At 39.0% G+C, this 18,556-nt stretch overlaps 1 protein-coding gene across 1 annotated transcript; it reads left to right on the top strand.

Moving 5' to 3' along the window:
- The first annotated feature begins 10,567 nt into the window (after positions 1–10,567).
- On the top strand, positions 10,568–16,378 carry LOC129108977 (ZP domain-containing protein-like). Its single transcript, XM_054620871.1, has 7 exons — positions 10,568–10,654; positions 11,883–12,103; positions 13,234–13,418; positions 13,526–13,926; positions 14,442–14,541; positions 15,813–15,990; positions 16,065–16,378. Exons 2-7 carry the CDS (start codon positions 12,043–12,045, stop codon positions 16,199–16,201), a joined length of 1,062 nt encoding a protein of 353 aa, XP_054476846.1. The 5' UTR covers positions 10,568–10,654; positions 11,883–12,042; the 3' UTR covers positions 16,202–16,378.
- The last annotated feature ends 2,178 nt before the right edge of the window (positions 16,379–18,556 follow it).

The following is an 18,556-nucleotide window of genomic DNA, read 5'->3' as shown; positions in this document are numbered from 1 at the left end:
TATTTCACCTACGTAACATTGCAAAAATTAGTAACATCCTGTCTCAAAACGATGCAGAAAAATGTGTTCATGCATTTATTACTGCAATTCCTTATTATCAGGCTGCTCTAATAAATCTTTTAAATCTCTGTAATTGATCCAGAATTCTGCAGCACATGTACTAACAAAACCTAAGAAAACACATCATATTACTCCTGTATTAGCTTCTCTTCACTGGCTCCTTGTTAAATCAAGAATATAATTTAAAATCCTTCTCCTCACCTACATTGCACTAATTTGCCAGGCACCGTCTTATCTTAAGGAATTTATAGCACCATATTACCCCACTAGAGAGCAGCGCTCCCTAAATGCAGGGTTACTTCTGGTTCCTAGAGTATCAAAAAGCAGGATGGAAGCCAGAGCCTTCAGTTATCAGGCTCCTCTTCTGTAGAACCAGCTTCCAGTTTCATTTCGTGGGGCAGACACACTCACCACATTTAAGAGCAGGCTTAAGACCTTCCTTTTTGATCGCGCTTATAGTTAGGGCTGGCTCAGGTTTGACTTGGACCAGACCCTGGATATGCTGCTACAGGCCAAGACTGTTGGGAGGCTTCTAAGATTACACTGAGCTCCTCTCTCCTTTTCTCTATCTAAATCAAATAACCTAAATCTCCAATAAAAAAATTAAATAGTAATAAACAATCAATATATTTTCAAATATGACCAAAGAGCTTCATGTAAAACAGGCAAATAAATGTATAAAGGTAGGGACGGCTACCGAAACTAGGTATTGAATGATTAATAAAGATTGGAGTATTGATAAGCTCCAGCGTTACTGGTGCTTTTTCATGTTTTGGTCTGTTTAAAAAGCATGTAGACGAACGTTAAACCTAATTTATTTGGCCAGTTTCATAAACTGCCGCTATGTTTACAAACACACGATAGACCAAAGGTTTTTATTTTTTAACAAACCAGTTAAAAAAGAATCTGTCTGTCTTTAGTTACTCTTTATCTTAGTTTGTTCTTGTAAATGTCTCTGTCGGCTGAGACAAAGCAGACAGGAGTACAGAGGACAGGAGGAATGACTGATACTATCTGATGTCTGTGTTCTCCATTATTAATTATTACCATTTATAAACTTCACTTAGGGACGTTATTTATTTTAATGACATTTTAGGGAGATACTAATTACTTTATAAAGTGACTTTGCTGTTGTAAACATTGTGGTTGCTGCTCTTGAAACTATTTGTAGTTATATCTAAATTATAAATAACTTGTAATCCTATTCTGAAGATATTTGTTTTTAAAATTCTATATATGTTTTTAAAAGCAATCATTTAGTCATGAAAAGAACCGAGTATTGATACGAGTAGCTCCTTGTAGTAATACAGTCCAAAAGATAACTCTCCCTACCTAAAGGGCCCCGTCGTTCTCCGATGTGCTTGGAAAGGGAAGGGTGAGCGGAGGGTCATGTTGTTGCTTGCAATCTCCAAGCTCACCACTAGATGGCACTAAATCTCACACACTGTTCCTTGAAGGTGCGAAAATGCAAAGTTGAACTGTTTTGTTTCCCCAGTAATATCAGCAATGTGTGTTTTGAGTCATGGTGCGTTTAGAGGGATTAGTAAGTGGTTGTAGAAAAATATCCAAGATCTTTTGAACACTGTACAAACACTAAACAGAACGGAACATAACACTGATCGTGTGGCCCCCCTAGTGGTTGTGGCCCTAAACAGCTGCATACAGTGTTAATGCAAGCTGACAAACCTGCAACGCTCTTAACAGCACACCTCACAAAGCATAATTTGCTGGTGTAGTTTTTCACTTGATTGGAAATTGAAAGAAAGTGGGTGGAAGAAAAACTTGTGAATCTAAAAACTTGATATAATTGTGACGTAGGACTGAAGGGTCTCTTTAAGCTGAATGTCAGAAAAAATTCATGTTCATTTTTCAAATATTTTTAAAGAAAATTAAAGTGTCTAAGAAAGCTAAAATATTAGAGAAACAAGATGTTAGTCTTTCTCTCACACACACACACACACACACACACACACACACACACACACACACACACACACACACACACACACACACACACACACACACACACACACACACACACACACACACACACACAGTAGTTGCTGGAATGTTACTAAGTTCAGAAAGGCCAGCTAGTAAAAGTACAAATACATCTGAGCAAGTTTTGGGCTCCAGCTATTAGACAGACTGGAAAAGTGAAAGTGTATGTATTGAGCCCTTCCTGCTACCATGTGACTTTCGGGAAACGACTGGGTGAATCCCAGGAGGTCAGGAAAAACCAAAACCCCTTTCAAAATATTGGTCAATTTTTCCAAGGATTCCTTTCAGAATCTGGCTCGTGCCAGATTTACAAATTCTCCCCAGATTTTGGATGGAAAGAACTGGCCAGGGTTCTGGAAACATCAGGCAAGTTGAATAAGAATCTTGTCAAAGAAACCAGTTCAGCAGGCAAATAGAAACATCGTCCAAAGGTGAATGTGAAGTGCCCCAAAATCAAAATGTAGTTGCTTTACTTTATTATCATCTACAGTACGGTTCTTATATAGTCATAAAACCCTAAGGAAAACAAAGTATTTGATTTGCTAGCCCTATAGAAAAAGTAAAACTATGAGATACAAGATACGTGAGGTTAATTTTAAAATTATCCAGTTATATCTGAGTTAACTGTTAAGGACAGAAAACAACAAGCACTCAGTGTGTAGCCATCATAATTTACACTCTGAAGAATAAAATCATAAATAGAATCTTCCAGCAATTATACTCATCTGTGTACGCATGTTGAAACCCAGCTCTCTCCAGTTAATTAAGCTTCACAGCTTGAAACATGTTCTGCAACTTCTGAAGATTGGGAAGAATAGAACTTTTGGAAATGAGGAAGAACAAGACTTCTTCCGGTGATGAACAATGTCAGATTTGGAGTTGAGGAACAATGTGAGGTTTTATATGAGGAACAATGTGACTTTGGGCAATGAGAATGTGTGACTTCCCTAATGAGGAAGAATGTAAGTTGAGGGAGAATGTCACTTCTGAAGATAAGAAGAATGTGACTTCTAGAGATGATAAGAATATGACTTCTGAAAATGAGGGATATATCCTGATGTGCAGGTGGCACCTTGCATGGTAGCCCCTGTCATCCGTATGAATGGGTGTGAATGGGTGATTGATTAGTAATGTCAAAGCGCTTTGAGTGGTCGGAAGACTAGATAAGTGCTATACAAGTACAATCAATTATTATTATTATTTAGATAATGAAAAATGTAACTTCTGTAGATGATGAAGAATGAGACTTTTGGAGATGAGGAATAATGTAATTTGTGTAGATGATGAAGAATGGGACATCTGGAGATGAGTAAGTATGTAACTTCTGGAGATGAGGAATAATGTTACTTGTGTAGATGAGGAATAATGTAGCTTGTGTAGATGAGGAAGAATGAGACTTCTGGAGATGAAGAAGAATGAAACCTCTGGAGATGAGGAATAATGTAACTTGTGTAGATGATGAAGAATGAGACTTCTGGCGATGAGGAAGAATGAAACTTCTGGAGATGAGGAATAATGTAACTTGTGTCGATGATGAAGAATGAGAGTTCTGGAGATGAGGAAGAATGAAACCTCTGGAGATGAGGAATAATGTAACTTGTGTCGATGATGAAGAATGAGACTTCTGGAGATGAGGAATAATGTAACTTGTGTAGATGATGAAGAATGGGACTTCTGGAGATGCGTAAGTATGTAACTTGCGGCGAAAAAGAAGAATATGACTTCTGGAAATGATGGAGAATATGACTTCTTAGATGAGGCAGATATAACTTCTGTAGATAAGGAAGCATGTGACTTCTGGCGATGGAAGATTGTGATTGTCCGTTAGTCTGTTTTGGTCCAAGCCAGCTGTCACCACCTGCACATCTGGTGTCGGCTTTGGTAGTCTTTGATTAATAGAGTGTGTCATCTGGAGATGAGGAAGAATGAGACTTCTCAAGATAAAGAAGAATGTGATTATGTCACTTCCAAGTATGTCTGTTCCAAGCAGGACAGGGTCTTCAGAGTTTTGTTGCACAGATGGTGTAGAAGAGTACAGTTTGAAAAATCAAATGGAGCCTGCTGAAAGATTAGTTTCGTAAGAGCTGTTTTTTTTTTATTCATGCATTTCGTACATAAGACTGTTTTTTCTTTTCTTTCTGATTCAATTCAATTCAATTCAGTTTATTTTGTATAACCCAGAATCACAAAGTACAAATTTGCCTCAGAGGGCTTTACAATCTGTACACATGCGACATCCTCTGTCCTTCCCTCACATCGGCACAGGAAAAACTCCCCTAAAAACCCCTTTAACAGGGAGAAAAAAGGAAGAAACCTCTGGGAGAACGACAGAGGAGGGATCCTTCTCCAGGATGGACAGAATGCAATAGGTGTCATGTGTACAGAATGAGCAGCATAACAGTTCTTAGATACAACACATTCAATGTATATGACATAAATGATTCATATAATAAGACTACTTATAATAACAGCAGCAATTATTACAGTAGAATTATAGCCATGGAAATAGGGATAGTAATGTGACTAATAATAATAATGGAAGTAGCAGTGGGTGTCAGTCGGCTCACAGCAGGAGGCACGACTACGGTCCAAGTACCACAACGATTCATGGAAACCTGCAGAACGAGAAAGCAAAAGGGCTTCAGGGTGGAAGTAAAGCTAAAATGCTAAATGGTACAGGTAATAGTAATAGTAATGTGACTAGTAATAATAATAATGGTGGTAGCAGTCGGTGTCAGCAGGGCCGTAGCAGGATGCACATCCACGGTCCAGGTACAGCCACGATTTATAGAAGCCTGCGAAGCGAGAAGCAGCACAAAGACTCCAGGGTACAAGCAAGTCAATAAGCGTAATAGTACAGGCAATAATAATAGTAATGTGACTAATAATGATAGTGGTAGTAGTAGTGGGTGTCAGCAGGGCCTCAGTAGGTGGCACGATGACAGTCCAAATATAACCCCGATTCCTGGGAACCTGCGAGGCGAGAAAGCACAAGAACTCCGGGGAAGAAGCAAAATCAGTAATGTGCATAAATAGGAGATTAATACATAAAGAAGGAGGGAGAGAAGAGGAGAGAGGAGCTCAGCGTATCCTAGGTAGTCCCCCGGCTGTCTAGGCATATAGCAGCATATCTAGGGGCTGGACCAAGGCGAACCTGAACCAGCCCTAACTATAAGCGCTATCAAAAAGGAAGGTCTTAAGCCTGCTCTTGAAAGTGGTGAGTGTGTCTGCCCCCGGACTGAAACTGGAACCTGGTTCCACAGAAGAGGAGCCTGATAACTGAAGGCTCTGGGCCTAGTAGGATAACTTCTGTTTTTTCAGAGTTTAACATTAAAAAGTTACAGGTCATCCAGGTTTTTATGTCCGTAAGACATGCTTGAAGTTTAGAGAACTGGTTAGTTTCGTCTGGCTTAATTGATAGATATAACTGGGTATCATCTGCATAACAATGAAAGTTTACTGAGTGTTTTCTGATAATATTCCCCAAGGGAAGCATATATAAGGTAAATAAAATAGGTCCAAGAACAGACCCCTGTGGAACTCCGTGACTAACCCTGGTTTTCATCGAGCTTTCATTGTTTACATATACAAACTGAGATCGGTCTGATAAATACAACTTAAACCAGCTAAGTGCGGTTCCTTTAATGCCTATAAGATGCTCCAATCTCTGTAATAGGATTTGGTGATCAATGGTATCAAATGCAGCACTAAGGTCTAGCAATACAAGTACAGAGACAAGTCCTTTGTCTGAAGCTATTAGAAGGTCATTGGTAATTTTCACCAGTGCCGTCTCTGTGTTATGATTCACTCTAAATCCTGACTGAAAATCCTCAAATAAACTATTGTTATGCATAAAGTCACAGAGCTGATTTGCTACTGCTTTCTCAAGGATCTTTGAGAGGAACGGAAGGTTAGATATAGGTCTATAGTTAGCCAACACCTCTGGATCTAGAGTAGGTTTCTTAAGAAGAGGTTTAATTACAGCTAGTTTGAAGGCCTGTGGTACATGGCCCGTCAGTAAAGACAGATTGATAATTTCTGATAAGGAGTTGCTAATTAAAGGTAAAACTTCCTTAAGCAGCCTAGTCGGAATCGGGTCTAAGAGACAGGTGGAAGGTTTAGACTTAGAAATAGTTAAAGTCAATTGTTGAAGGTCGATGGGAGAAAAGCCATCTAAATATATTTCAGGTTCTACAGCTATGGATCGATCGGTACTGGTTGAGGGCAGTAGATTATAAATTTTTTCTCTAATAGTTAGAATCTTATCATTAAAGAAGTTCATGAAGTCACTACTACTGAGGTTTATAGGAATACACGGCTCAACAGAGCTGTGACTCTCTGTCAGCCTGGCTACAGTGCTGAAGAGAACCCTAGGGTTGTTCTTATTTTTCTCTATTAATGCTGAATAATAGGCTGCTCTAGCATTACGGAGGGCCTTCTTATATATTTTAAGACTGTCTCGCCAGACTAACCGCGCTTCATCCACATTGGTGGAACGCCATATCCTTTCAAGTTTTCGCGATATTTGCTTTAAATCGCGGGTTTGAGGATTATACCATGGAGCAAACCTCCTTTCTTTGATTAGCTTCTTTTTTAGAGGAGCTATAGAGTCCAGTGTCATTCGCAGTGAGCATGCAGCACTATCAACAAGATGGTCAATCTGAGACAGACTAAAGCTAGCGTAGGAGTCCTCTGTTATATTGAGCAATGGTACTGAATAAAACCCTGAAGAAATCGCTTCTTTAAATTTAGCTACAGCATTATCAGATAGACATCTAGTGTAGAAAATTTTGCCTAATGGCGTACACTCTGGTAGAACAAATTCAAAGGTTATTAGAAAATGGTCCGATAAAAGAGAGTTCTGTTGAGAGACAATTACATTTTCTACTTCAATACCATAAACCAGAACAAGGTCGAGGGTATGGTTAAAAGAGTGAGTCGGTTTATGTACACACTGACAGAAGCCAATAGAATCTAGTAATGAACCAAACGCAGTACTAAGGCTATCATTATACACATCCACATGAATATTAAAATCCCCTACAATAATAACTTTATCTGTCTTAAGGACTAAACTAGATAAAAACTCTGAGAATTCAGATAGGAATTCAGAATACGCACCTGGTGCACGATACACTATAACAAATAAAATTGACTTTAATGCTTTCCCGCTCGGGTTTGAAAGACTAAGAACAAGGCTTTCAAATGAGTTGTAATTTACATTACATTACATTACAGTCATTTAGCAGACGCTTTTATCCTTTTATTCACTGTGGATGCGCCGCGCGAGTGGCTGCCTCTTACAGCAGCTCCTGCTCACCTGTGAGCTTTTTCCTTTAAATTGTGTTTTTTTTTGTTACTTTCTGTTACTTTCTTTTACTTATTTAATTTTTGTAAACATTTGTGCACTATGGCAGCGAGATAGTCTACCTGCAGTTTTTTTGCACTTTTCACCTCCGTGCCCGGAGTTTCAGCCCGCAGCCATGGCCCCCTTTGGCATTAACATCCCACCTGATGAAGACCCTGGAGCGGCCGGTCATTGTGCACCTCCGCCCCCTGGTGATCTCATCTTTGGACCCACTTCAGTTCGCCTACCAATCTGGCATCGGGGTGGATGACGCTGTCATCTACCTGCTACAAAGATGCCTTTCTCACCTGGAAAAGGCTGGAAGCACTGTGAGAGTCATGTTCTTCGACTTCTCCAGTGCCTTCAACACCATCCAGCCTTTGCTTCTGAGGGACAAGCTGGAGCAGACCGGGGTGGACCACCACCTCACTGCATGGATCCTGGACTACCTCACCAACCGTCCACAGTATGTGAGGATAAGGGAGCGTGAGTCAGATCGGGTGTCCTGCAGCACGGGGGCCCCACAAGGAACCATTCTGGCTCCATTCCTCTTCTCCATCTACACATCAGACTTCACATACAACTCTGCTACCTGCCACCTGCAAAAGTTCTCTGACGACTCTGCAATCGTCGGCCTCATCTCCGCCGGCGACGAGAGGGAATACAAAGAACTGAACCAGGACTTCACAGGATGGTGCCGGCGGAACCGCCTCCAGATCAACTCTGGTAAAACCAAAGAGCTGGTGGTGGACTTCCGCCGGGGTAAACACTGTCCTCCGGAACCAGTGAACATCCAGGGACAGGACATTGAGATTGTGAAATCTTATAAGTACCTGGGTGTTCACTTGAACAATAAACTGGACTGGACTAATCATACAAATTCACTATAAAAAGGGTCAGAGCAGACTGTATCTGCTGAGGAGACTGAGGTCCTTTGGAGTGCAGGGAGCACTCCTGAGGACCTTTTTCAACTCTGTGGTGGCATCAGCCATCTTTTATGCAGTGGTCTGCTGGAGCAGCAGCATCTCAGCAGCAGACAAGAAGAGACTGAAAAAGCTTGTCAGGAAGGCCAGCAGTGTGCTGGGGTGTCCACTGGATACGGTGGAGGTGGTGGGAGACAGGAGGATGATGCCAAGCTGTCATCCCTGATGGACAACACCTCCCACCCCATGCAGGACACCCTGGCAACTCTGTGCAGCTCCTTCAGCCACCGGCTGCTTCACCCCCGGTGTGTGAAGGAGAGGTACTGCAGGTCCTTCATTCACCCCCGGTGGTGAAGGAGAGGTACTGCAGGTCCTTCCTTCCTGCTGCTGTCAGGCTGCACAACCAGCTCTGCTCCCAGCAGACCACATGACACATGACAATAAAAACATGACAATAAAAACCTGTGCAATACATTACACTGTGCAATAATAGTTAAAATATTTTTTTCTGTCTGTAAATATTATATTTCAGTTATTGTTGTTTTTCTACTGTTTTTATTGCTTATTTATAATACTTGTTTTTTTTTATTTTTTATTTTTTATTTTTATCTTGTCTTTCTTTACTATGTCTCTTGTGTGCACTTTACTCTACGCTGCTGTAAGCCTGCAAATTTCCCCGCTGCGGGACTAATAAAGGATTATCTTATCTTATCCAAAGCGACTTACAATCAGTAGTATATTACATATCATTCACCCATTCACACACTGATGACTGGGTGCCACCATCAGACTCTAACTAACATTCATTCACATCCAGTCCAGGGGTTAAGTGTCTTGCCCAAGGACACATCGACTGCTGAAACCGGGTATCGAACCACCGACCCTCTGATTGGAGAACTACCTTGCTCTCCACTACACCACAGAGACATCCTCTGTCCCGGAACTCTCACATCAGCACAGGAAAAACTCCCCTAAAAAGAACCTTTAACAGGGAGAAAAAAGGAAGAAACCTCTGGGAGAACGACAGAGGAGGGATCCTTCTCCCAGGATGGACAGAATGCAATAGATGTCATGTGTACAGAATGAACAGCATAACAGAGATACGACACATTCAATGTATATGACATAAATTATTCATATAATCACAGTAGTAAGCAGAGTAACAAAGGAAACATTAAGAATACTTATAAAAGCAGCAATGACTGTAGTAGAATTAAAATAATGATATAGGGAATAGTAATAGTAATGTGACTAATGATAATAATTGAAGTAGCAGTGGGTGTCAGCCGGGTCACAGCAGGAGGCACGACTATGGTCCAGGGACCACAACAGTTTGTGGAAACCTGCGAGTCGAGAGAGCAAAAGGGCTTCAGGGTGGAAGCAAAGCTAATAAGCACAATGGTACAGGTAATAGTAATAGTAATGTGACTAATAATAATAATGGTAGTAGCAGTTGGTGTCAGCGGTGCCATAGAAGGAGGCACGACCACAGTCCAGGTACAGCCACGATTTATGGAAACCTGCTAAGCGAGAAAGCACAAAGACTCCAGGGTAGAAGCAAAGCCAATCAGAGAAATAGTACAGGGAATAATAATAGTAATGTGACTAATAATGATAGTGGTAGTAGTAGTGGGTGTCAGCAGGGCCTCAGCAGGTGGCACGATGACAGTCCAAATATAACCCCGATTCCTGGGAACCTGCGAGGCGAGAAAGCACAAGGACTCCGGGGAAGAAGCAAAATCAGTAATGTGCATAAATAGGAGATTAATACATAAAGAAGGAGGGAGAGAAGAGGAGAGAGGAGCTCAGTGTATCATGATGAATGAACTATACTGTTACCTATTATTATGTTGTTTTTATTTCATTATTTATTGGTGAACATTAAGGACCGTGTCGGAAATAATTGTTTAATTACATTTTCACATGCTATCCTCTGGGTGGGTTTCTCTTGTGATGACATATTTAAAAAATAAAATCCAAATAAATCTAAACCTATTTTTTGAAAAGCCTTCACCACAGGTTGTTCCCTTCCAGGTTGAGTAACTTTAATATTCTGTACACACAGCTTCCTCCCCTCGCTGTCTTGAGGAACAGGATAAAAACTCCTACTCTTTGAATAAAAAAAAAAAGAAAAACTTTGCCTACTCCCCTACTTTCTCTCTCCCCATCTGAACTGTTTCTCTTCACACAGACTTTTGGGCAATCAAACAACGCCCAGGTTCCCTCTCTTTTGTCTGCAGCTGTCCACACATCTGCAAACTCTCATTATGAACATCACAGATCGATTCGAACTGTCATCTGCTGTGGAGTGCTTCTAGAGCAAGTAAGTGAGAGATCCTTATTTTACTGCATTGAGTTCGCCTTTACGTCCCTCAATAATTAAATAAATGAAAAGCATTCTGTGAACAAATTAAAGTAAACTGTCGACAGAAACTCGAGGGCTTTTAATTTGAAACAGAAATACTGAGTTGAGAGAAAAATATTATATATGAAATATTCTGTAGACATTTAAAACTGTAGTGAAAAGTGTAATGTTGCTGTTATGATGTCTTTATGATTATCAACGGATCATTTTGCTGTTAATTTGTGCAGCGAGGACTGTGTGTTTAACTGCATTACAGTTAGTAGTGTGTAACTTCGTCGTATACTTTCAGTATACATATAGTTAAGTTTAATATGCAGTGTTACTAACAGCCGCATTTTAAGGGCCGCTCATTACATAATTAGGCATGAAGAGTTTATATAACTCAGCAGTAACCATAGTAACCATTGGAATAATAACCTTGTACATAATTTATCGACCAGCAAAGGGGAGTGCTGACTTCATGATGGACATAAACCTGCTGCTAAAGAGTTGCCGGGTCGTTTCAACTTCAGAATTGTCTGTTGCTGCTGTCGGCCAGTTTTGGAGGAAACCTTGTATCTCCATTTTTTTCAGTTTATGTTCTCAATCTCTAGTTTCAAGTCTTCTTCAATACAGCATGATGTTCATTTAGTAAATGATGCTCCATTTAGAGTCAAACAGACCATAAAGCAGGGGATGCTTTAGGGCGGGGCTTACTGTGATTGACAGGCCACTAACAGCGTTTTTCAGGTCTGGGAGTTACAACTGTATCCCTTTCACAGTGTGTTTTAACTTCTTATAAGTTAATTGTAACATTTTGATTGCCTAAAACTAGTTGTTTATTGTTTGCCTTAGTTTGCACTGTTAGCACTGTTAGCACTGTTAGCACCATTAGCACCGTTAGCTGTTAGCCGCCGGATCACCCTTGGTCATGTTTAGAGCTGTTAAGAGACAATCGAAATGCACCCAATCTCGTATCTTGCACCTTTACCTGTATTATAATTAGCAGTGTGTTACTTTGTCATATGCTTTGTGTATACTTCCTTAGTTAAATTTGCGGTGTTACTATTAATGTACCGAACAGCTGCATCATAGATCCACTCATTACATACATGTATATATATATATATATATATAAGTTATTATTATTATATACATTCATGTATTTCTAACAGTTACTTTTGTATACTATGTTGATTTTATACAGAAGCACCTGTTCACCAGTCAGTTGTGCAGAGGGAATGTGGGTGTGGAGGTGAAATAAAGGCATTGGAACCGAAGACATCTGTGTGGTCCACATCGATCACCTGCAGCGGATTACTATTTAAGTGAACCCAGCTTAGGGAAGCATCAACCTCTTCACAGATATGTTTAAGTGCCCAGTATTGGCTGCATTGCTGGTGTTTTGGCTCTGTCATGGTTCTCCTGGTAATAAACAAATACTTACTTATGTTCCCTAGTTACAACTGACAAATAAGCATGTGACATATATCAATATAGAATTAAATATTATATCTTTTTATGATTTTTTTTTATTTCTATACATACTACTGCTGTCTGCTAGCAAGTTTTCTGAGCATTTCACTGCTGCTTCTTTAACTGCCTTCAATCCAAAATCCTATTTAATCACTCCTGTCAGACTGTCCTGGACTCTGTTGCCCAATCACCAAACTTGCAGGATATGTCCACATATGAGCCTGAACCATAAACTGAAAGTGTTATTGAAATAGACCACCAAGGGGCGCTCCAAATGAAAAAAAAAAACTAGGCCACAAATGTGACTATAAATCATCATCATACTTTTGAACCACATGTGAGTTACTTTTGAACCACATGTGAAAAAAATATTTTTGAAATCTTTCCATAGGAGGCGCCACCAGTTCCAAACATGTACATAGGTCTTGTTGCAAATTTGGCCATGAATTAATAAAAGTCTGTGAATATCTTAAATTATATCTTTAATTAGGCTGTTGAAACATGTTCCCATAATGTTTTCTAAATTGACCAATAGGGGGTAACGGGGGTTGCTGAAAGAAAGCGTGGCCCGACACAGATTTGGTCGTAAATGAAGGAGCATCTGCCCAATTGTCATAAAACCTGTTTTCTTTAATGCAAGTGTAGGAAACTGTCAACTGTCTTGATCCTTTGCAGCTTTCAACTTCTAACAGTCTGAGTTGTCTTGAACCCTGGAATTGTCACTTGCTACTATATTTTTGATCTTTTCTTTTTATGCTTTTATCATCTTTTATGGCTTTCATTCTTTTATTTGTATCTTTCTATAATTAAATTTGTCTTGCTTTTATCTGGCCTTACTGTTTGGCTTTCTGTGTTATATTGTTATTTGAAGATGTCTATTAAAGCACGTTGTAATATCTGTTTTTAAAGATGCCTGTTAAATACATACTAAATAAATTTATGAATGTATTTTTTATACATATAATATTATTACTGTTAATACTACATTAAGCATTTTTTTGCATGAAAATATTGCTGAATGGAGTTTTTAGCATAATGAGTATTTTTTTAAATGGCATGAAGATATATGTCTCTTTCTCTAGTTAAAGCCAACGTGATCTGCGATGATTCCACAATGACAGTAGGGGTTGAGAAATCTTCGTACCCTGGAGTCCGAGTGGATCATTTGCAGATCAACCAAGACCCCAACACCGCCTGCAGCATCCGCTCCAACAGCACTCACTTCTACGCCGTCATCCCCCTCAACAGTTGTGGCACAGAGCTCGAGGTAACGCAGAGTGATTATGTCATTAACCGCTGTGCTCTTCTCTCCGTTATTGGTGTTGCTTTTCATTAGCAGTTCGAGGCCTGAATATGTAACCTTTAACTCTGCAGGAAACCGACGAAAATCTTATTTTCAAGAATAGAATCTCAATGGTTCCCAACTCAATCGACGTGATCACCAGGAAATGTCTGCTGGAGGTGAAAATCAACTGTCTGTACCCCAAACGTGGAAACGTGACTCTGAGCTTCAGAGCACACAGGAAGGACGTTGAAGTGGTGGAGAAAGGCTTCGGCAGGTTCAAATACCAGTTTGAGTTCTATCCTAACAGAAAATACATATCCCCATATAATCCAGATTCATACCCTCTGGAGTGTGAACTCAAGAGCAGGATCTACATGCAGATAGAAGCCATCTCCTCCATGGAATACGCTGAGATGTTTGTGGAGTCCTGCAGAGCTTCACCATACGACATCCAAAACTACCGAAAAACCTACTCCATCATTGAGAATGGGTAGGCATGAGTACACCACCTAGTGGCAACCAAGGGTGTAGGTTTGCATGTGGACGGTGGATGGTCCCTCTATCTGACTCCATCTCAGAAGCAGCATTGAAAATTTGGGCTGATTTAGAACATTAGATGTCGTTTTTAGACATTTCCAACGATCAAATGCTGATTTTTATACTTTGGCTTAGAAGTGTCATTATTGTTGAAACAAAAAAACTACACCATTGGTTGTAAAGAGTTGTTGCTTTCTTTTATATGGAACACTTGTAACCAAAGTACCTGTTAGTGTGAATGACAAATGACTGATTTATATTCAGTGGATGTATAGATGGAAATGAAATGTCTCTCTTTCTTGTGTTTTACTAGATGATTATCTCTTTTTACTTTATGCTTCACTAACTTCATATTTTGCATAACCTATCGTTCTTCTCCTCATCATGTAAATACCCACAGAACAACAATAGCATCTATTGTAAGAAACAGAATTAAAGCGGCTTTTGCTTTTGTTTTGCTCTGACTAGATGTAAAGTGGACTCGACTGTTGAAATCTATGTCCCCTCCCACCAGAGACAATTCAAGTTCAGCATTGAGGCCTTCAAGTTTATCGGCTTGCATGATCAGGTGCAGACTGGAGCAAAGGACTGCTAATGTCTCTGTGAAATCTCTAAATGCCTGTCCTTTTATTTATCTGAATAGTTTCACTAACTTGGTAGAAAGGTCCAAAGGAATAAGCAGTCATTTTGAAAAAAAGGTTGAATTCCTGCAACTTTATTCGAGGCACAATGTTTCAGTCATGGAGCTTCATCAAGCATCAAATACACAAAGATAACACATTTTTATACTGAAGCCACAGGGCTTAACAACCAATCAAAAGACACTTGAGACACCTGAGACACTTATCACATCAATAATTGATAAAAACAAAACATATTTTACGTCAAAAAGTGAAGAATACAAAAGAAAATAGATTTATTTACGATGAAAGATTAAAGGAGAATTCCAAGATGAGCAATTTTTCAAGAAAAAAAGGTTCAAAAGGAGAAGGCAGAAAATACATTTCCTTTTTAGTATTTTCGTTTGTATTCTACAATTTAGAATATATTTATTAAATGGTTTTTTTGAGAATTGAGCTCAGGTCTTTTGAGATTTGGTTCCACATTTTGTTTGGTTGTTACGACCTGTCGCTTCAGAGAAAAGATTGTTTCACATTGTGAAGCTGATGCCTTTCGATCAAGACGGAGACTTTGTGTCTCAGGCTCAAATACTTTAAACAAGTGGCTTAAATTATAGATTCAGGTCTTCTTTATTACAGACACAGAATGATGCATATTAAAAATACTACTTTACTGACATTGTATGTGGTACATGTGCTCGATTTCACCATGTCCCCAGTACAAAGTAATCAACTAAATAAATTACCCCCCAAAAAAATCTTTAATCATTTTCCATCTTCTTAGTTAGAAGTTTCTCACCTTAAACAAAAAGACTACAGTTCCATTGAGAGCATTGTCAGAAAGTCACAACCTATTTTGGGAAGAGAATTTAAAGGACCAAAGTATCTTGTGTCACTTCTGGTTGCAAAAAACAAGATGACGACGGCCAAAATGACAAACTCAAGGCTTCAAACCAAAGGGTGATGTCACAGTGACGACGTCCACTTCTCATAGACATTCAATGTGACCGACTTAGCTCAAAATGTTCCATCCTGTTAGCTCTGTGCCAACATAAACCATAAAGATTATCATTTGAATGCCTGAGATTAGCCAATATGTTCTCCTGACAGTTAATTATCACTATATGATGCAAAAAAACATGACAAATCCATCTCTTTTTCAAAATGTTGCTGCCTAACAGGAATGATCCATAATAACAGCGTGTTCTGTTGCATCCAGGTGTACATCAGCTGTTCAGTCATGATCTGTGAGAAAGACAGCCCCAACACCAGGTGTTCACAGGGATGCATCAACGGAAGCAGAAGAAAGAGAGAAGCTGGAAATCAGACTACAATACACTTCGTTTCCCAGGGTCCCCTGCGCTTAAAGAGATCAGCAGAGAGCAACGAAAGCCCAGGTGTGAAAACAGAGAGGGTTTAATTTTTACTTTGGACAAGACCAAATTAAGAGTTGTGCTTCTCTTTTCTCCAGTGCTCCACCTGAATCTGAACCTGGTATTCATCGCTGGATGTCTTCTTGGAGCTGTTGGCATGATCAGTGCAGTGGTCATGTACAAGGCCAGAATGTCAAAGGTCAAATATCAACCTTTGCTCCCATTTGAAAGTTAAGACAGCATGCAGAATACCAGTTCTGAATTAATTACATTTGACTACATACAGCTTTTTTTTATTAGTTTTGTTATAAGATATTGAGTGCATGTATCTTCTATCACATAAACACCTTTAAAAATGTCCAAAGCTTTTAAAGTGAAAGTTCTTCAGCGAGGAAAAACCTGTGCTTGTGCAAACAGGACACCAAAAAGTTTTCTATTAATTAACACTAAAAGGCTGATCAACCAGTTCTGCAAAGGGTAATTATTGTAAACTGAAACTAAATATAAACAATACCCTTTAAAAAAAAGTGAAAAGATTTTTTGCGTCATTTTGATTCTCTTTGTAGTCATTTTGATTCTCTTTGTTGTCATTTTGTGTCTCTTTGTAGTCATTTTGATTCTCTTTGTAGTTATTTTGTTTCTCTTTGTAGTTTGTAGTCATTTTGATTCTCTTTGTAGTCATTTTGTGTCTCTTTGTAGTCATTTTGATTCTCTTTGTTGTCATTTTGTGTCTCTTTGTTGTCATTTTGTGTCTCTTTGTGGTTGTTTTGCCTCTTTTAACAGTTGTGAGTCTCTTTGAGTCTCTTCCTAGTTGATTTGTTTCTCTTTGAGCCCCCGACATTTACAATATACAACACAATATGATTTACAACAAGTATCTTGATTGATATGCTCCGTCTTAATCATAATCATTGCTATGTCAAATGTTATCATCACCTAGACCCAGCTGTTTATAATACACTTAATGGATCAATAAAAACATATATTTTCTTGCATATATTTTTACTTTTGTCCACTTTAATTTGTTTACTCTCTTATCTCTTACTACATATTCTATCGTTATGTTTAATTTTTTCATCTTCTATAAAAGCAGAAAGGTCGTCTTATGGGTCTGAGTGTGAACTGGATGCATTGTTTCATGCTTACTGAAATTTTTTTAAATGTTGAATACAAAAAAAGTGAAATTAATATTAGTTAGTGGATCCTACAGGTAAGAAGTCAATTAGTTTCAGACTGTAATCTGATTTGGAGATACACAATGTCTGACTTTTCTACAATTATAACTCCAGAAATAATGAGATCGCAAGTCCAAGTGACACCCATATTTTGCATATATTTCAGTATATTTTATTTTCCAATCTAAGTTTTTCAACACATTGTCAACCAATTCAATTAATTTTTTCATGCATTTTTTGTTACTAATTATAAAGCATCCACCAAATGTGAGAACATCAATCAATCATTTGTCACATGAAATCATACGAGGTACAACCCTAGTGAAATGTAATCCCGCTCCTCATAACTAATCATAAAGCCTCTTTCACAATCCAAACATGTAATGAGATTATATTAAATTACCTTTAGACAAGATTTCTTCCCAGCTCTGGAGAAAAAACAGTCAAAAGGAAAATAATTTTAGTTATAGTTCAATATACCACCCAACGCCTCAGAGTGAAATGGGGCAAATGTGTCACTAATAGGCATTAAAGGAACCACACTTAGCTGGTTTAAGTCGTATTTATCAGACCGATCTCAGTTTGTATATGTAAACAATGAAACCTCGATGAAAACCAGGGTCAGTCACGGAGTTCCACAGGGGTCTGTTCTTGGACCAATTTTATTCACCTTATATATGCTTCCTTTAGGGAATATTATCAGAAAACACTCAATAAACTTTAATTGTTATGCAGATGATACCCAGTTATATCTATCGATTAAGCCAGACAAAACTAACCAGTTCTCTAAACTCCAAGCATGTTTTACGGACATAAAAACCTGGATGACCTGTAACTTCTTGATGTTAAACTCCGAAAAAACTGAAGTTATTCTTCTAGGCCCAGATCACCTTCGAAATCAATTATCTAACGATATAGGCATATGATGGCATTGCTCTGGCATCCAGCACTACCGTTAAGAACCTCGGAGTTATCTTTGATCAGGATCTGTCTTTTACAGTTTTTCTCAGTTGTTAACACACAAAAAGCGAAAATTCGGCACAATTTCACACAACCTTCACTTCATGTACCAATCGCTCGACCCAATTTGGCACTACTTCACACTCCCTTATCTGCATTAGACTCTGACTTTCCTTCTTTACACTCTGATGTCAATTACACATCACCTTGTTGTCAAAACACTACACACAATGTTCAGTTGTTGCACACACTTCTCAAGTAAAATCTCAAAGCATCAACCTACAACACACAAATATTCAAATCTCTAAACATTCAGGTCTGTTGAGCAATTTGCAATCAGGACTGCAGCATAAAAGTGCCTCGAGCCTCTGTTCTGTTTGGTGAACAATGGAGAACTTTGAAGAGATCGACAACCAGAGAAGGAGAGGGGTAAGAGTGAGAGGAGGAGGAGGAGG

This window comes from Anoplopoma fimbria, chromosome 2 (assembly GCF_027596085.1).
Source record: "Anoplopoma fimbria isolate UVic2021 breed Golden Eagle Sablefish chromosome 2, Afim_UVic_2022, whole genome shotgun sequence".
Classification (NCBI taxonomy): domain Eukaryota; kingdom Metazoa; phylum Chordata; class Actinopteri; order Perciformes; family Anoplopomatidae; genus Anoplopoma; species Anoplopoma fimbria.
Note: the sequence above shows the minus strand (reverse complement) of the source record. Positions and strands in the feature narration are given on the sequence as shown.